The following is a 20525-nucleotide window of genomic DNA, read 5'->3' as shown; positions in this document are numbered from 1 at the left end:
GTGTCACAAAAATGATTTTTGCGAAAACCGTGCTGACTTGGATGGAAAAATTTACGGATGTTAGGAAGTTAGCAGTAGGAGAGTATAAAATATGTTCCGTTATTTTACAAAAGATGCTTATTATCGAAATTGGGCTATAGCTATTCTAAATGAATGTCTTCCTTTTTTGAAGACTGGGATGAACTTGCTCACCTGTCTGTCACATGGAATTGAACCGGTGTTGATTGACTCCTGGAAAATGAGTGATGAGAACAGGCCACGGTGTAAGAATATTTTATGTGTTGCCACTGACCACCAGCGCTGGCAGAGAGTCACAGAGATCCTGTTCGCCCTCTAGTTCATGCGCCGACTGCAGCAGTGCCGCAGCGCCCATTCGCTTGCGGAGTGGCGGATACGGCTAAGCAGTTTGTACGGCTTTCGGTGCCATTTCAGGCTGCGTTTGTCGGTGTTTTGCGCTGCCAGAGCGCATCACAAGGTGTGGACTTTAGGTTCTCGGCTTCCACATTGTGGTAGGCACCATGCACGAACAAAGTGCTAGAATTAGCTTTTTGTGTCGCGGTTTGGGACCAGCCGCAGTGATCGTCGTGCAAATGCATGTGTCCTCGCAACCTATATACATATTGGCTGTGATGTATTGGTTATTGCTGTGGCACACTTGAGGGGTCCAGCCAGCTCCGGAAGCTGACTAGATGCGATTATGGGTAAGTGCTTTGTACCCAACTGTAGATCGGCTTACCACAGTTGTCCGGACCAAGTGTCACTTCTTAAAGCTCTGTCAGAACCTGCTCACCTAGAACTTTGACGCCAGGCAATCCCCAGAGCAGATAGGATATTGCAACCGAACGACCACGTCTGCACAAAGCACTTTCCCGGCATACGATATAAAATAGTACTACGCCAAGAAATCAGTGCTGCTGGCGAATGCTGTGCCCAATATTTTTCGCGGGTGTCCCGAACATCTGAGAAAACAGGAAAGTTCAAGAAAGCCTCCTAGAAAACGGCAGTCTGCAGCCACGTGTGCCAAGCAGGCAAGCAAACTGTCCGCACCTGCCGCTGCCGCACTGCCCTCGTGGGCAGTCCGAAAAAAAAAAAAAAAAGACGCCGATCCATCATGGAGCCCTCAAAAGAAACTGTGCACAGGTGGCTGGAGTACATCATGCGTGTCAGCCAATACAGGTGCTCTTCTTCTATCATGAAACTTGGAGGTGCCTCCTCACTTGAATGCAAATGCAAGCTCCGTCTTCATCAGCATTCATGGTGCTAAGGTTTGGTCTCTTGTGCACTGGTTTGAGTACGTAACATTCTAGGTGCTCAGCGTTCCCTGTACATGCCATGGCAGCGGAACAGTTAATTTCGGTCGGCAATCGCTCGATAGAAAATTTCGTGGCCAAACATTATTGAAGCCAAGTCTCTTTACCATGCCAACTGAAATTATTCTCAACTTACATCTGCCAATCCCATTTTCATCATCATCATCATGAGCCTGAATACACCCACTGCAGGACAAGTCTCTCCCATGTCTCTCCAATTAACCTTGTCCTTTGCCAGCTGCGCCCACCCTATGCCTGCAAACTTCCTAATCTCATCCGGCCGCCCAACCTGTCGCCCCTTGCTACGCTTGCCTTCTCTTGGAACGCACTAGTACGTTACTCTTAAGGACCAGCGGTTATCTTGCTTTCACATTAAATGTCCTGCCCAAACCCATTTCTTCCTCTTGATTTCAACTAGGGTGTCATTAACACCGATATGTTCCCTCACCCACTGTGCCCGCTTCCGGTCTCTTAACGTTACACCTATCATTTTTCTTTCCATGGCTCACTGCGTTATCCTTAGCTTAAGCTGAGCCCTTTTCGTTAGCCTCCATTTTTCTGCCCCGTAGGTGAGTACCAGTAAGGTACGGCTGTTGTACCCTTTTCTCTTGAGGGATATTGGTAACCTGCTATTCATGATCTGAGAGAACCTCCCATATGCACTCCATCCCATTCTTATCCTTCTAGTTATTTCCCTCTCGTGATCCGGATCAGCTGTCACTACCTGCCTTAAGGAGACGTATTCCTTTACCACTTCCAGGCCCTCGCTGCCAATTGTGAACTGCTGTTCCCTTGCTAGACTGTTGAACATTACTTTGGTTTTCTGCATGTTAATTATTAGACCCACCGTTCTGCTCTGCCTGTCTAACTCATTGACCATGATTTGCAGTTCACCTCTTGATTGACTCAGCAAGGCAACGTCATCAGCGAATCACAGATTATTTATGTGTTCTCCATTAACTCTTATCCCCAACTGTTCCCAATTCAAACCTCGGAATACCTCCTGTGAACAGGCGGTGAATAGCATCCCAGTTTAAAGTCTCGTAAGTATTTTACCTCTGCACGTGCACGCCAGTCTTTTTTTGAGGGACACAACAGCTCAGCATCATCAGTGTCGGTGTAAAAGATAAGCTTGGTAAGAGGAATGCTAGGGAGTTTCCACTCACCATTTTCGCGTTGCATAGCTAAAAAGTTCACTGTACTTAAAACATCGCAAATGCACACTTGGTTTTCTTTCGGTCCCTGTGCTCGTTCGTATAGCGGTGGAGGCATTCTGCAACGCAGCACAAGAGCGTGGGTTCTATTCCCAGCTGCGGAGGCAGTATTTCCCAGCTGCGGAGGCAGGCAAATTGTGGAAACACCTTTGAGGTTTCTCTGCATATTAAAGAACCCCAGTTGGCTGAAGTTAACCATGTTCTCTATACGACGGACATCATCTCACAGCATTGATGCATTACATTGCTCAAGCGATATCTGAATGTACACACAGGCTCTTTGGCCCAAATCTAGGATCATGCGCGTTGCGGCCGACATTTCATATTTAAAACTCTGTATAGTCAACTTTGCTGTCAGCATTCATGCGGATGAACGAAAAAAATTTACAGCGAACGCATTTCGATAACGAGCTCAGAAGGATCGCAGGACAGCATCCTTGCTGCTGATCCACCCAGTCCTGCAGTCCCAGCAAGTAAAACACGAAGTCGGCCAAAATTATTCAGTGTCGACAGCAGTTTAAATCCTTCTGTGCCTTGTCACACTTAACAAAGCACACATACACACCGCGGCACTGAACGATCACGCAACACCTGCAATACGGCCGCCGCAGCTCTGTGACTAGACAAGCCCCCATCCTGTGGCGCCCTTTATCCGCGTTCGAGAGAAGCACAACGAGCAGCGAACAGATCTGGTCGCGCCACCAGACGAAATATCAGCACCTAAACATATTACCATATATACTTGCGTAATGAACCCACTTTTTTTTTTTCAGAAAAGTTATCAATTTGTGGGGAGGGTTCATTACACAGGAAAAAAGGTTAAACAAATTTTTTTGGAACGGTTGAGATTTCATATCGTACCTCCGTGCGTCCTTCCGTTATCAACAAACGCACGCGGTCAGATGCATTCGTGCCGCTGGTGTTTAGCATCGTTCACTTTGACGCAATCCGGCAGTTTTGTGGTAGCCAGCAGCTCTGGCCAAACGCGGCGAGATAACGCAAACGTGCTGAACATCGACCCTGAAAGTCAGGCGCACGTTTTTTACACAAGCCGCTACAAAAAGGTAAAGACTAAGAAAAAAGTAAATTCTGCCCAACAAAAGTGGGGGGTGGGTTCAATATGCAAGTGGGTTCATTACGCGAGTATATACAGTATTGCAGGGTATGGTGGATCTGGAAAACTGTCAAGCGGTTCATTAGTAAAAACTAAGCTAAATGCCATGTTTAGAACATTGTACCTTTAGAACATCTTTAGAACATGTGCAACCTCAGTCTCAGAAATCTGAAGGTCAGAGCAGAGCTGTTACAAAGTGAAATCTGGTTCAACTGATTAGGGTTAATGATTTTCCAGAAATGCTTTAGGTTAATTTGCAACATAGTGGCTAAAGTAGTAGAAAAAAACTGGTGTTTAGTTTGAACAGTTAACCTGTCGTATTCTTTCGCGACAAAGTATTACTTCTGCCATGTATCGTTTGACTGATCGAAAAGGGTTTTTTTTTTCTCTTATTATTCAGTCATTTGAGGTATACATTAAACCACTGTGATATTACTCTTTCTAACGTAAAGGCATAAGCCGATGAATCTCTGCTTTGAAAAGCAACCGATTCGACTCGACTGAATTTAGTGGAAGGTTAGCGGCAAAGGTAACAAAGTATTCTGATAATTCTCAGTTCATGCTGGCATAGTCCCCTTTATCGTATTGCGTATGTGTTTTTTATTTTTGTTTCTGTTGCAATAAAATGAAGTGTGTAATGCTAAATGACCGCTCAAACCGCAGAACGGGTGATAGGAGTAAAATTGTCAGGGTGAGTTGTTAGAACAAGACCTAAAATGTTGGACGAGTAATCAGTAACACGTGTGGGAACAGTGACAAGCTGCGTTCAGCCAAATGTTCTGTACATGATCATGAAATCGCTGGCGGGGCTGCTTTTAGATAATGAAGACGCCGGATGAGACCAATTTATGGTGGGAAAATTACAATCACCAAAGATAAGGATAGGAATTTTTGGCTATGTTTGTGTTAACGTGTTTGGGGCATCATGAAGAAAAGGTGTGAAAAACTGTTCTTTCTTAGTGAGACTGAGAACTCGGCTGTCCAAGGACCTGTGTCAACTGCAGATAAACTTTCTCCAGATGTGAACAGATCAGCAGTGTTGCAGCAGACCTCTCAGTGGTGCAAGGACTTCTGGTGCATAACGACCTCCTGGTTATTCCACCAAGTTTGGTTGGTGAAATTTTGGAACGGCTGCATTGTGGCCATCAAGCCATTGTCCAATGCCAGGCAAGAGCCAGAGACTCTATCTGGTGGCCAGGGATTAGCACACAAATACACTATCATATGAGATGGTGTCCAAATTGTCAGTAATATAGCCAGCCAAACTTAGAACCACTTCAAACACCATTGCCTGATGGTCTGTGGCAGCAGATTGCCACAGACTTATTGAAATAAATGGGAAGTTCATCTTCATCATTGGCTACTACTTCAAATTCTTCACGCCTGAAAAACTGACACAAACAAGCACTTTAGACCTCGTCAAGATATTTGGCAAGATCATTTCTCTTTGCGTGACATGGTTGCCCTAAGGTTGTACATTCTGACATCGGTCGCCAGTTTCCGTCAAAGGAATTTCCTCTGTTTTTAGCTGCATGGGGAGCCAAGCTGGCAACGTCAAGTCTCTACCACACCCAGAGCAACAGCCAAGAGGGCCGTCCAGAGAGCCAAGTATCGTCTCAAGAAATCTGCAGACACGACAAAAGCACTGTCACCCCATCGAGCAATGCCTCTACCTGGAGGTCTTTCCTCTGCACAGCTCCTTGTGGGACGGAAGTTGAGGTCAACATTTCTGGTTGCTCCAAAGGCCCTTAGACCCTGTTGGCACCGCAGTTAGAAAATATGAGCGGGAAATATGACAAACAGATGGCAAGGGAGGTGTCATACTACAACCAGTGGCACTGTACCAGGGAAAGCAGGATGCTACCACCATGCTCAGCACGGTTTGGATACATACAGGTGCAGCAGTCACCCGGTGCACAGTACAAGGTTAGTCTGGCCAAACACGCTCAAAAGTGGTTGAAACTGATCAAGAGACAGTACGATGTACAAGGTGCGACCTCCAACTTGAAACAGCAGAAGCACCTACAGAGGCAGCTAGCCAGCCAACAATGGACAGTTCACCACTCATGACTAGGAGTGGTAGACCCATTCAACCACCCGACCGTTACGTACAAGGTGCTTCGAACGGGGAAGCGACTTGCAGCCCAGCAACACTGGATGCTATCATCATGATTCACCATCGGCGTGACTCATCATCGTTAGGTGATTTCAACATATGTATCTCGGATGTGCGTGTAGTAGAGAGTTTGTGTGTTCTTCACGGGCCGACTCTTTTATTGTCCTGTTGTGGCTCTCAGTATACAGCACCAGCCAAACAAAAAGCTGCTGCATAAGCGAGGCTGTGTACAGCCCTTTAAAGTGCTCACACAAACCCAGCTTTCATAATCATCATCATTAGCCTGACTACGCCCACTGCAGGGCAGAGGCCTCTCCCGTATCTCTCCAGTTAACCCTGTGCACTGTGACTTTGTGCACAGGTGTGCATGCACGCACAGCCCGTGTGCTGCTCCTGATGGTGGTGCCGGGACACCTGGTGTTCACGTACGGCATCCGGCTGCTCAAGGCTGGCCACACGTCAGTCACCCCCATCTTCCTTGTCGTCTACCTCACCGCTGCTATGCTCCAGGTGAGTGCCCTATGAAGGCGTGCATTGCTCATCATGGATGCTCAGGGCCAACTTGCACTGAGACTGCCTTTCTGCAGCAACTGCCTGCCTTTTTTACTCTCCTCACTAGCTCCCCTTCTGTCTCGCCAGCTGCAAAAGCTTATGAAGTGCAGGATATACTGGATTGCCCGACAGTTGTGTCATGTGCAGCCATAGCTGCAAGCCACACCTGTCTGTAGTGCCAGCAGAGGGCCCCCATAATTGTAGGGACCACATAGGAAGCATCCTCTTTTTCACTTCTGTACTGTGTAAACTTTTCGAGCTGTCTGTATGCCTATGTTTGCTCAGAGTTGCAGTGAACGGAAGCATGAATAGGAAGGACTTTGGCGTGCAGGTGTTGTTGCTGCTATACGTGGCACACGTAATGGTGCACTGGATGTGGAGCCGGGCGGTGGACCCTGACAACTCGGCCATCCCCTACCTGACAGCCCTCGGCGACCTGGCCGGCACCGCACTGCTTGCCCTCTCCTTCCTGCTGCTCGATGCCATCGGGGATGGCGACTCCGATGTGGGTGACTGACCCCTTCTCTCTCTGTTCTGTGTCCAAGTCTGTATTGCACTGGCGGCTCGGGTTCAGGCCCTTTGCATTGGTCGATCGCATCACGGCGTCTGGCACTCCATCCCCACGGTTGCCTGTTCCTGGTACCACCTCAAGAGTCCAGTCCTGTGACAGCTTTGATACATCCCATCAATGTACCACTGGCACCAGAATGGGACTTGTCCTCCCTCAGCAGCACAGCACCCTTTTGCAAGAGATATTGCGTTGTCAAGGTTTGTGCAAAAGCGGTAGTTGTGCATGCAACACCAGGGGCAGCGATTGGGCCCCTCTGGTTATGTGCCCCACACCGCTGGTGCCTGTGGCAGTGAAGGCCTGTAGAGGCCCACTAGAGCCATTTTGATTCATTGCCTGCTGCTGCATTATTGCTGTCCTCCTTGTACAGTATGCAGGCTATGCCTAGTTGATGCACCTATGTCTCCAGCAGAACGGTTAGCTTTCTGTAAAATCTATCCGGAAGGTAAATATTGGGCCCTATTTCTTCATGTGCAAATTTGAGTTAAAAATTTTCTTTCTATCAGCTGTTTCACAGTTCGGTGCTTTATCAGCTTGTTTTGCTCCTGCAAGTGTGCAGGCAGGTTGTGACAACATGGATCCACGCTCCAGTGGATCGATCCCGCCCATGTGCATCCTAGGCTGTGTTTTGTATTTCACCACCTGTGCCACTTCTCTCACAACAGGTGTCCACTCGGGGGAGAGAGTAATTTCCCCCTCCCCCATTTCCACATGACTTAACCCTCTTCTGGCAAAAGAGGAAGGTAATCAGGGGCATTCATACTGTTGCAGGACACAGGATACTTTAATGACACAAAGAAGCCATGAGAGCAACATCAAGGGCTACCATATTTACTCACGTATTGGTCAATGCGTTGTATAGATTGACTCTTAGCTGTAGCTTCGGGAACAAGCAAAGAATAAAAAGAAGTCTGAATCACGTATTGGTCGACCAATACCAAGTTGCAAGCCACTAACATACAATTAAGGCGACGAGTATAACACATAAGGAACCTGTGACAGTGCTGTGAGAGACTCGTCACTGGAGAGGCACTGTTACTGCATTCCATCATTATATGAGATGATTATCAACAACGTCAAAACAAGCATCCTTTCGCTTCCTTTTTTTTTTCTTGTTATACCTCTATGCTTGAGATGACAGTTTGATAGAGGTGCCGAGAATGAGATTAGTTCTGTTTTTACGATGGGGCCTTTAAATTGCTATGTAGGCATGGTGGAGCTCCGTTCATTATCTTTATATATCTGCCTTATCTGAGAATCTTTTGCACAGGTCTCATTAAAAAGATACTGCACGTGAAACCTTTGCACAGTAAGGGTTGCAGCAACTGCTGTGTGTAAAGACTAGATGATAGCCAAGATGCAGGAGTCTTTTCCAGTAGCACCATTCTTCATTCCTTTTGCAAGTTCGGCAGGTTTGAAGGTCTACAGTTTGCAGGTCTGCACCTTGCCCTGGATGCGATTTGTGTATTGGTCGACACCCGAGTTTGGAGAGTGTGATTTTGAAAAAAAACAGGTTGACCCTTATGTAAGTAAATAGTACTACACACCAGCTGACGTGGTCCCCACTGTCCTTTCTTTTTGTTGGTCATAAATTTCCTGTGTTCTCATTGTTATCTGCATTCCTAGTATTTCCACGTTTATTCTAGACTTGCAGGCACAGGGAACATACATTTGGTGCACAGCTGCCATTTAGAATAGCAGTGGCTCAAGAGCAGCATTGCCTCTGCACATGTAGATTTTCGTAGTTGTTAGGTGGTGCGGAGGTGTGTTCTGAGGGTCAGCCTTGTAACTCGCATAGCGAAACCTTGTCTGCAAGTAAAGCCTGGCCTTCAGTGTCACTGGCCAACATGGATGAAGATGGGATGGACAGTTTAGTTTAGCGCAAGTCAACTCCAGAGGCCTTTCTCATACGAGCCTGCACCAACTTCCACTTGGTACCTCTGTTTGCAGTAGAAAGTACATTTCAAGAAGGAAGGCTTTTGGCTAGAAGCTGGGCTTAACTGATTTTCATAAAGATTTGTCGCGGTGCGCAAGCCTGGAAATTGATTGAGAGTCCTACAGGAAAACGAAGGGCCCGATTCCAAAGCAGCCTGTTGTCCTGGTGGCTGTCACTGGATTGATTTGTGCTGCCGAAGTTGCCAGTGCAGGGAGTGCTGCCTCCGAGCATGCTTCTTGTTGCGCTGTCGTCGCAGTTTTCGCCCGCTTCTGCTTTTTTGCATTGTCACTTGGTGCACATGGCTGTCTACACAAAGACCCGCAGTTCCATGCAGCAGGAGCTGTTACTCGACTCCTTCAGACAGCAGGCTGTACTCACTTGGGGCATTTTCACTGTCATAAACTGCAGCAGATGATAGGGCCACATCCTGGCCTGCTTTCCTAGTTGTCAGTTCAGCTGTTTAAGGGCAGATCGTGGCACCTCTTGTGCATGTGTTTTTAGTGCAAAAGCACTTCTATCCACGCTCCCCAGGTTTCAGCAGTGTGCGTCTGTGCATGTGTATGAAGCCTCTGAGTAGCAAGTGTAACTGGCTCCCTTGGCCAGTGGACACCTCAATCGAGCTTTGAGGTATATGGTGGTGGTTTCCACCTGCAAAAAACATTTAAAGTTAGTTTTTAGGAAAGGAAATGGGGCAGCAATTGTCCCTTGTCCACCAGACTGTGCAGTAAGAGAGGAATGTGGAAGTGGTAAGAGAAGGGAGGAAGGTGGGAGTGAGAGAAGCAAGAGGAATAATTTTGACCACCTGCCGATCTTTAATGTGGTGCACTGCTATGGCGCACACAGGTGCCTTTGCATTTCGCCATGGCCGGGTTCACGTTTTGATGGAGGCAAAGCACAAGGTGCCCGTATGCTTTTGCGGGATATTTCATACTCTCCGCTGTGGCTCAATGGTTAGGGGCCCAGCTACTGAGCTGGAGTTCCCAGGCTCGAGCCCGGCCATTTCGAGGGAGGAGAAATGCAAAGACCTCTTAGCTGTGTGATGTGGGTGCACACTGAAGATCCCCAGGTGGTCGAAATTATTCCAGAGCCCTCCACTATGGCACCTCTTTCTTCTTTCATTCCCACCTTCCTCTCTTACCTTAAGACAATTACTGCGCCCTTTCTTTTCCTCAAAAACAAATTTCTCAATATTTCGTGCTTAGCAATGCTAAACTGCAAGCCATTTTTTATTATTATTATTATTGCTATTATTATTATTATTTTTATTATTATTATTATTATTATTATTATTATTATTATTATTATTATTATTATTATTATTATTATTATTATTATTATTATTATTATTATTATTATTATTATTATTATTATCTATGGTGACAAGACTGCAGTTTCAGGGAAGGTCACACCCTGTGTTGTGGAGGTGGAGTAGATATTGTGGCACCTTGGTGGTGCCTTGCTGCTGCTTGGGCAATTTTTTTTGTCCCTCTATAGTTGCAGTCCTTGGTGCTAGTACTGTACACAGCACATTTGTGACCTGTCAACACCGTACTTAATGCTGCAGGGGCTTGCAATTGAGCCTTCTGCAAGGACTTGAAATGCCCACCTTTTGTTTTCTGGGGCTGCAGTTGAGTTTATTTTCTGGCACATTATGTGCCAACAGTGCAGAGAGAATCTGAATCCCACAGGGGCTAGTCGACGTTGTACTCTCCCATGGCAATCTGTACTTTGTATCTCTGGCGCTGTGACAGAGCATGGCATTCGCTGCTGCTGTCTCATGCATGGCGTAGATGGCAGTGCCCTTAACCCTGAGCTTGATTACGTCCACACCTTTATTTTTAACTTCTTCTTGTCATGCTGGTGAAGCATTTTTAAAAGGAGGAAATCTCTGAAAAGAGCTTTGGTGTCGTGCCATCCATGTTTTCTCTTGTGCAAGGACTTTCTAAATGATCTGCTTTTGCTTTCAACTCTTGAAGGTAGCCATTGCAGTGTTTGAAAGTGGTCAGTGACTTGCAAGTTAGTTTGTGCTTCTACTTCAACATGCGCCCGTGTTGTCATTTTCCTTGCTGTTCTTTCACAGCCAAGGCTGTCTCAAAGTGTCACACTGACCATGCTGGCTGTATCAGTTTTGTTTTTAAGTGCATGGGCTGCTTCATCCTCCTTTCCTTCCTTGCTTGCTTCCTGCTTTTACCACCGTGGTGTGCAAAGCTATTTAACATCTAACCCATTGCTCACTGCTTTGTCTCCCGTTTTTTTTTCTTCTTCTTTTTAGCGATAGAAGTGTTACCGCAGTCTCTAATGTGATGCTCCCTCGCAGGATGCGCTCAAAGCTGTGAGTACTAGTGCTTTTGCAACTCTGAATGCTTATGTGGTCTGGTGGAGCACTGTGGCCAGTCTGGGCCAGTGGGGCCTCTGACGAGGGGCGGCTGCATTTCGTGGTGCATGTCATGTAAAATTTCTCGCCTCTCTTGGCTGTGGAACTCCTCGTAAGCTTTGTGGTGCGAGATTATGCTGTACCTATCCAACAGACTGCTGCTTCTGCTGACTTGTGCTTTCCAAGGGCACTAGGCTTGGGTCTCCTCCTTTGAAGTTTTGCATGGCTGGAAGCACACACACCGCTTGGCATACTAGTTCATGCAGACTTGCATCATTAGCCTTCAAGAGGCAGTCAGCCTCTAGTCTCAAGGCCAATCTTTTTTTGCTGCCATTGACATCAAATGTATCTTGCAGGAGGTGCATGGGAGCAGTTGGCGATTGGGAAGAACTTTATCTTTTGGACTCTGGGTTCATCGCTTGATTTTTGTTCAGCGTGATTTGTTTGCACTCCCACTTCTCGCTTTGTTTTACGAATGAAAGAAGTGCTTTTAACTGCTCAAGTTACGTCAGAGTGCTAAGTGTTTGTGCTCAGAGTTGTTTTGTTATCTGCTGCATTAGTGACTTTACTGTGCTTTTTGTGGAGCAGCAATATTTACACTAACTTATGTAACACACTGAGTTGTGATCATATGCACCTGTTAATATTTTATGCACCATTGCTGCCGTATCAGTGTGCATTTTTCGTATCACTAGTGATGCAGGTTAGAGTTCTTGTCGTGCGGATTTGGAGGATTGTTGATCATTTCTCGCCATGGTTCTTTCTTATGTTGGCTTCCATATCTTTTCTCTAGATTTGATTTTTCCACAGTGAATGTGATAATCTTTCTGCTTTACTGAGCCATTCGGATCATTTTTATGGCTTGATTGTGTGTTTCAGACATATAAGCTAAGTTTGCTCATGGAAATTGTAATCTATCACAGCTTGCCGCCACTGACTGCACTATAGAGTGGCAAGCGGTTCCTTGCTTCACATGTTGCGTTCTGCACACAAAGCAGCACCTTTTGCAGCAGACCTCTTGCAGCAGTGACAGTGCAGGGTATTGTTTAAATCTCTACAGTTTGAGTGAGGTTTAAGACCACCCTGAATGTGCATGCGAGTTTTCAACCAGTGCAAAGCAGTGCTTTCTGACAGCTCAGCGATGCCCGCAGCCTGTAAGTAATGTTTGGATGCCTTAGACAGTCTAGCCTAAAATGATATCAGGCCTTAGGCCTTAACTGCTGTCGGTGCCTATGCATAGCCACATACCTACCTGAGAAATCTAGCATAGTGCGATGCATTATTTGGAGAACAGCCTTGTAGTGCAGGCAGGGCTCTGTCTGGTATGCATGACGTTTTCAGGTTGGGGGCGTGTTCTTGGCAGTCTTACCAGTGGCACAGGGCTGCAACTTGTGACATACTTCTGTTTAAGTTGATAGACTAGAAGAGAGCAGAGTGGGTTGGGGAACAAACTCCTAGCTGAAGTAAGGAAGAAGAAATGGGGTCGGACCAGAACTGACTGTAATGCAAAGGGAAAGTAACAGGTGGTCCATTACGGTGATGGAGTGGATTTGAAGAGAAGGCAAATGCCAGTGAAAGAGAGTCTGCTGGGCGGATGAGATCAGGAAGTTTGCGTGGACCAGCTGGCCGCAGCTGGCACAGGACAGGGTGATGGTGATAATGTTGATGCTGATGTGGGTAGAGCAGAAACACGCACGTCCCTCACTAGCAGTTGTTGCAAGATGCATCTGAAACAAAAGGTCTGTGTATGCCATGTTTCTGGGTGTGTGCCAAGGGAGTGTTAAGTACACACACCCACCCTGCATAGTAGACAGTCCTAATAAGAGCCTTCATTGTGTTAAGCTTAAACCTTTGCGTGGCAGGAGTTGGCGAAACTGCTTTGTGCTCACTGAACTGGTTACCATTGTGGACTCTACATGGTGCCTTGCACGTTTCTGCAGTCTCTTTGTTGCTTCTTAAATGGTGGGAGAACAATGTTCTACAGTTTGATTGTAATTGTTTTGATGAAGTCAGACTTAAGACTTGGAAGGGGGTTGGTTATAGCTGGCTGGATGACAAATGTCAGGATGCCCAGACCAAACAGACAAACAATGAACCGGGTGAAGATGTACATATGCCTCATTCCCCTTGTGATCGATCTCAGTGTTCTGTTGTTGTCTGCCATCTATACTTCATCTCACAAGTCGTTTGCAGCACTGTGAAAAGTACAGCTTTTTCATCTATTCAGGACTAAGGAAGACAACAGTTAATCCCTATGTTTCAGCAGTGTTGTGTCTATTTTTTAAACAGTTATTGCAGTAAATGAAAAGGCAGTTCAGGGCCATGTTTTGAAAGCACAGCGAGTGTTTCATTCACTGTTTGAATTTGCAGAGGTAGTCTGCGCAGACACAGCACTGCGGAGGCTTGCTGTAAAGCGGTGCGCCACCACTCGCAAACATGGAATCCGCAAAGTTGGCCGCAGCTGGACACTGGTGCTCTTTCCTTCCCAGGGATGGAGCCACCAGTCGAAGGTTGAGGGGCACAGAGGTACACGTTTTGCAGCACATGCTGTTCTGATTGGCTCAGATTGCCGCAGCCGTCCCGGCGCTGCAAACAGCATATGAGATGGAGTGTAGTCAGTGTTTTCTGCCAGCTATAGAACAGCCAACTCTTTCGACTGCCAAATGTGTAAAAAAGTATGGCTTTCAAGGCTGCTGTTTAGCTCTGAGTTTGGATGAGATTAGGAAGTTTGCGTGGATAGGGTGGCCGCAGCTGGCACAGGGCAGGGTTAATTGGAAGCATATGGGAGAGGCCTTTGTCCTGCAGTTCCATTCTCTCAGCAGTGCAGGACCCCAACTTCTGGTTTCATTCCCCGACTTGCCTGACAGCTTTTTGAATGATAATTTTAGCTTGAAAGCGTGTCAAAACGCAGCCTAAAAGCTAACACATGCCCAGGGGAGGCAGCAAATGATTTTTGTTTAGTTTTGGTGTGAAAAAAAAAACTTTGTGTGAATATGAGGTTTTGAACAGTTGCTTTCTACATTAAAAAACTGAGCTGTAAACGTTTGAGCTATAGAAGTGATAAGTGCTCATAATTGTGCTCTTATCCATTTTCATCAAATTTCTCTTATTTGCGGCCAGGTCGTGCTGCTTTCAAAGGGGGAGCTCCTGCCTTCCTTCCATCCATCCATCCATCCAGAGGTATTTGGAAAAGAGTAATGATGCCAGGCTTACTTTTGGGAATGCAGTTCTGTGCTTAAGAGCAGAAGATTAGAAGTAAATCAGATAGCTGTTGGCAGATTAGCACTAGGTGCCCACGCAAAGCCACAAACGAAGCAGTACAGGGGGACATGGGCTGTGCATCAGCTGAAGCGCAGGAAGCTCAGAGAGACATTACATGAACAACACCCGAGGAAATTGGACGATAACAGGTGAGCAGAAAAGAACTAGAAAATTCACGAGTAAGTATGCAGGACACAAGGATGGAGAAATAAAGAGCAGACCAAAACACAGAGAGTAAGAAGTGGATTAATTCAATGGAGAAAAAGCAGAGCATACTCTAGACCTGTATGGAAGATGGAAAAGGCAGATCAGGAAGTAATGGATCTGTGATAACTCGAGGCAGTGCCCTCCTTGAAGTGAGATCAGGGTGTCTTAGAACGCAAAGCTACAAAAAAAAATTAACCAAGACGATGACACATGCCGACATCCAGATGTCTATACAGGTACCATCACTCTCCCAGGGGCCCTAGGATTTAGACAACAGAGCTAATGTGAGTGAATCTGCGGTAGACTTTAGCAAAAAGCAGTTAGAGGGTTAGGGGCTCAAATGTAAGGCAGTGATGTAAGGATACAAGTTGAGGATTAAAAATTGGGCAAACATAAAAGTCTGCAGTTATGATGCAGTTACGAGGTCAGAGAGTGGATACAGGTGGTTGATGGGGTAGTTGCTACGGACATCACTTGTATTAGTCAGTCATCATTCTCGTCCTTTATCACCATGGGCATTGTTCAACACCCAAGTCGGCTGTGCTTGAGAATGTGTTGGCCTAGCCAGTGTGTTGGTTGATGTCTTTATTTCTTGTATGCAAATGGTAAAGCCGATTTAAACAAAACAAGAGGGCGAGGTTTGCATGCCTTCACTCCTATGATTAATGTGCTCAGCACTTTACAGAAGTGTTTTGTCGGAAAACTTTGCAAACAAGTTTTGGCGCTTCTGTTCCATACAACAAAACTACAGTGGTCAGTGCGCAAATATTTTTTTAGTGCTCAGTGCTCACATGTGCTGGTTTATTGCACCCAATGCTGGGATACATGAACCTCTGTGCATGTAGGCCTGTGCTTCCTTGTTTTCTCGTCCAGTGTGAATGTTAATCAGTTTTTCAGTTACATGTCACATCGCTGCTTTTCCCTTTTTTTTTTTTCTCCCTGCCTAGTCAGCAGGCACATCGCCATGCCACCTGTGTTCCTGAACAGCAGATTCAAAGATATTTTTGTACCGTTGTTGTTGAGAGTGTATTTTTGTACCCTTGGAAATGGACTGGTCGAAGCCATGTTAATACATTCCTAGCTTACTGGTGCCACCACTTCTCTGTCCTCCATTTCCAGCTTTTTTTTTCTGCGCCCTCATCAATGTGACCCCATTGGCTCAGGTGTGGAGAATGCCCGAGCAGTAGCCAGTAAACGTTCCTGTTCGCCTGTGTCCTGTTGTCTGAATGAAACTGCTGAGAACTTGGCTCACTGCCACATGACGGCAAACAAACATTTGGTGCTCATCTTATTCCTCTGCAAGCAGAAGATTAATTTCCTGAAATGAGCGCCTATCAGCTTTGCCAAAAATGTGGTTTGTGCATTTAATTGCATTCCTCTTGCCTGCTGTATTCAAGTAAAGTCCGCTGTTCTACACGCTTTTCAAACAAGGAACCTTGATGCAGTGCAGTCCCTTGCTTCAGCTTGAATTTGGAAACCATGGTACCTTTTCCGCTGCTTTGGTTTTGCTTGTGATAGTACCGACTGCTTGCACAGGGGCATTCAGCTGTGCACTGCTCGCGTGAACAGACACCTACCATGCAGTTCAGAACTTCCTACAGGAGGCTTTGGTTGTCTGTGAAGGCATTTTCTCACGTGTATATCACCACACAGCCCTTTTTGTAACGGGCATAACAACTTGCAGGGCCATTTACAGTTAAACAGGTCCAGCATTTTTTGTCAGAGCCTGTATGCTTTGCTTATTAGACTGTTAGTGTTCAGATTTTTTTTTAAGGTCACAAAGCATTATATTCCTGAGCTGGGCAAAATTTTTCTGGTGGTAGGCAGTACACTTAGCATGCATCAATAAAACCTAACGATACATCTTAGCTAAGCATTTTGTTTACTGTACGTGTCCTTTCTGAGCCAAAAGTTAGGCTTTACCAAGTTTATCAGCACTTTGAAGGCTAAGCTGCCATGGTGCACCAAGAAAGCAACCAGATCCACAATAATGAGCTTGTCATTCTGAAAGCTTAGTGACATTTATTAGTTTTTTTTTGTTGTTTTCAGCATTTAAATTTTTCAAAGGTAGCAACAGCCGACAGTTTACAAGATAATAGTTTAAAATGTGAAGATCCAGCCTTGTGTTGACAAGATAGGGCGTATTGCTGCTAAAATGAGGAATTCTAATTGTGTTCTGCATACAAAAGTTTCTCAAACATAATGATGCAATGTGCTACATGGAACACTGGTATTATCGTTGTACCCCACTATGTGACTACATACCTGTATAGTGTAGACCTCCTTCACCTTGCAACGTCACGAAGATGTGGTGGCGCTTACGTCAGTAATGACTAGGCAAAATAGGTTCCGCCTGCCCATGCCTACCGCAGCTGCCGCAGCTACCGGCGGCTGTATGATGCTTGTGCACTGCAGAATTATCACGTATAGACCAGCTTCGTCACCCTTTGACCCCTGTAGTAGCATAAAAAGGAAAATTAAATAAGCCTTGATAGGTTTCTCATAGATAAATTATGCATGAGATATGTAACCAAATTTGGTGCAAATATGAAATTGCTACGCTAAATTCAGTAATGCTTTTTATTTTCAGCTATACCTGGTACAGTTCTTAGCATGGGTAGTTATTAACACCGACATCAAGTAACCCCCATGTGTTGGGTAGTTATTAACACCCACATCAAGTAACCCCCATGTGTTCAATAAGTAGAAAGTGTGGAAGTTTTTTTATGCCACAATATTCACAAAGCCCTGTTCTGTGTGATGACGCTATTTGTTCTTTTCTTACATGCTTAGTATACTTATGCATGCATCTTTACATGAAAACGTTTCCTACAAAAATAACATAGTACTGCACGTGTAGGAAAAAAATCGAGATTTATTACACTCCTCAACGCCTCAGGAATCGTTCCCGAAAATAGAATCATTCTATTTTCATTGGTTACGAAATTACGAAAGGGTGAGTGATGCCAATCGCAGTTATGGCCTCTTCAATTTCGCTTTGGTCAAAGAAATGCGACTCTGAAATCAAGGAAACCTCTATCTCTTTTTCATAGTGATACTAACGTGGTGCTCTATCCTCGGCTCTTTTTCATAGTGATACTAACGTGGTGCTCTATCCTCGGAAGCCCGCAGAATTCGCAACGTGCCAGGACCATCAGAAGTGCAATTGCCTCACAATTTTCGACAACCACACATCTATAAAGCGCCACTAATAAATTTCTACTGAATATTTTGCTATAATTTTTGTCTGAAACGTAATACCCAGGGCTAGGAAAGAAAATAAATGAAATATAATATTGTTTCTCTTGAGGAAAGGAAATGCAGTAACTGTCACATATCTCTGTGGACACCCGAACCACCCCATAAGGGAAGGGATAAAGGAGGGACTGAGAGAAGAAAGAGGTGCTGTATTGGAGGGCTCTGCTATATTCTAGTTCACTGTAGCTCTGCATTGTTTCGCCTCCATGGCCTGGGGGTACTCCACCTCAGTACATGAATGCTCTAACCACCCAGCCACTCCAGAGGGTAGAAAATTATTCCAGAAACCAAACATTTTCACCAAATCGACCAGTTTAAATGGCTGGTGCATGACATTGCACTAAAAACAGCGCTTACGCGAGAGAGAGGAGATTCGGGACACGACACTTTCTCCACACATCATTTGACGGTGAACTCTCCTCTGCTCCACCAAAACACCGTGTCAAGATATCCTGGGCGGCTGTGGTGTGGTTGGCGCCGAAGTTACAATTAATCGGGCCAACCTGCCCACCACTGCACTCTCCGTAAGTTCGGAGGGGGAGGAGCGACAAACTTCTCCACCCCGCGTGCAAAAGATTGTGATTCGACTGCTGACCGGCGATAGGGGCCACGCCTGATTAGTCGTTGACCGGAAGCATGAGGCGTAGGCAAGTTCCGTAGCGAATTAATTTAATTAGGCAAGCAACAACCAAGTATTACAATATGCCCGACAATGTAGCGCCGTACACTGACGTGACGCAAATAACACAAGCTCCAATTGAACACGTTAACATACCAATTAAAACAAAGAAAGAAATATCAGGGCAATTGCTATACAAAAATGTTACGAGACGGAAATACAGTACAAAGGATTACAACGAGAAACACAGAAAGCAAAAATACAAAGATAAAAGAGTTGGAAGTGAGTGGTGAGAAACGATGGCTTTAGCTGTGGAGTGGCAAGGTCAGGTCGCAGGGAGCGTCGGGCTGCGGTTGCTCGTCGCGGGGCTGATGGGGGGGCTTGCGGATACGAGCGAACTTGGGCCATCGCGTCTTCGGGACCACCGTCGCCGCGCTCTACGCGTCCGATCTCCGCCTAGGCTCCTTGCCGACCACTTCCCTGGCTGACCTCACTCACGACCGCACGCACCGAAATCTCCAGACCAACTGCCAGCGCGCGGCGTTCCCGTCGCCCCCTTCGCATGGCAAAGAATGAAAAAAAAAAAAACACAGGGAAAAAAAAGACTCTTCAGGAGCCACGCACAGAGGAATGCAGCTCCCAAAAAGAAAAAAAAAGAACACATGAAGGAATGTCGAAAGAATTCGGCATAATGCCTTAATCCCACGAGGAGTCATTGGGGGCCGCGAACAGTGCCGGGGCATTCAATCCGCTTCTGCTGTTCCCCCGCGGGGGAGGGGGGAAAAGTCGTCGACGCCGCTCCGCGACATGTTTCTGGGAAACAAAGGTCAAAGCTGGACAGGGCAGGCATGAACTTTGTGACACACCGCCAGAGCTTCCCCTCACTACTGTTTTGAAGTAAAATCATAAAATCATTCCGGCTAGTGGAGACTGTCAAAAACTTATTTTATTCAATGCCTGGCATAGAAATCAACCGCAGAAACGCTTTCTGTTTACCACTAACCACATATACAATGCACAGTGGCGAACTATTTCTCTGAATACGCCGTACGTGGTCAACGCGAGCACGTGTACTTTGCGTGAAATTACTAAGTTCCATGCATGAGCTAGTCTTGTGCTTCGAAGAAACTAAAAACGCGCCTACAAGCCTTCAAAACCCGCGCTCAAGACGACTGCGATGCCACTCCCTGGCCTATTGCCTACCGCGAGCCGCTAGCGACTACAACGCCACATCGTTTGTTTGCAAACATGCAAAAGGTCTATACGTAGCCTAGCTGTTGTTGAATGCAAGGTCTTCAAGTATTCTTAGGGTGCACGTTCCTTTCAGTGCTTTAGGTGCAAAGTTCATATTGGAATGGTATGCCGAAAACATCAACAAGTGGAGCTACAGAACTTCAGCAGCCCTCATAGCATGACTGTTTGCACTTGTGCGTCTGAATGCATGCTTAAATGAAAAGGGTACAAGTGCGTGACAGTATCATGGAAGCAGTGCAACAATCCTGAAGCCATGTGCCAAAATTGCACCCGCATTATTCAACTAAACATTGCACTCTGCATTGGTTTCTGGTCCATCAGTTCTGCATACACACAGTTGCCATCACGCTCGCCAATCAGGTTGGACTGCAAGAAACTTGTCATAGCCTCCTATGAACCTGTGCAGTGCCTAGGCACTGACCTGCGCTACACCACAGAACGGTGATGGTGAGGTTGCACTCGTCTAGTAACCACTGCCGAGACCGTGGTGGCTTCTTTATCCTAGCGTTCTCTAACGGAGCTCAAGTGCTATGGTCACAATGTAGGGGCGCAATCGTGTTCCTGTTTTTAAATCTCGCAGATTTTTTTTTTTCTCCACCGAGCTTTACAGAAAAAAAACACGTAAAACAATATTACAGAAAGCAGCTGAAATGGGAGTTTCTTAACATTCTCTGCACCTTTTGTAGACAAAAATTTTCTCTAACATCAACGATACAAAATTTAGCTCATTTTAAATTAAGGT

At 45.9% G+C, this 20525-nt stretch overlaps 1 protein-coding gene across 17 annotated transcripts in view; it reads left to right on the top strand.

Annotated features, from left to right (window-relative positions):
- LOC144096683 (solute carrier family 41 member 1-like) overlaps positions 1-17894 on the top strand; it is a 94557-nt gene extending 76663 nt beyond the window's left edge. For 2 of the 17 annotated variants that reach the window (XM_077629521.1, XM_077629519.1), the window contains exons 9-11: positions 6116-6264; positions 6638-6815; positions 11083-15865. In XM_077629521.1, coding sequence (XP_077485647.1) covers positions 6116-6264; positions 6638-6815; positions 11083-11114 — 359 coding nt within the window. In that variant the 3' untranslated portion in view covers positions 11115-15865. Of the gene's footprint in view, positions 1-6115; positions 6265-6637; positions 15866-17705; positions 17724-17746 lie in introns of those variants that run through there. The other 15 variants (XR_013306810.1, XR_013306811.1, XR_013306809.1 and 12 more) reach the window with 15 other exon arrangements.
- The last annotated feature ends 2631 nt before the right edge of the window (positions 17895-20525 follow it).

This window comes from Amblyomma americanum, chromosome 7 (genome assembly GCF_052857255.1).
Source record: "Amblyomma americanum isolate KBUSLIRL-KWMA chromosome 7, ASM5285725v1, whole genome shotgun sequence".
In the NCBI taxonomy this organism is placed as follows: Eukaryota; Metazoa; Arthropoda; class Arachnida; order Ixodida; family Ixodidae; genus Amblyomma; species Amblyomma americanum.
Note: the sequence above shows the minus strand (reverse complement) of the source record. Positions and strands in the feature narration are given on the sequence as shown.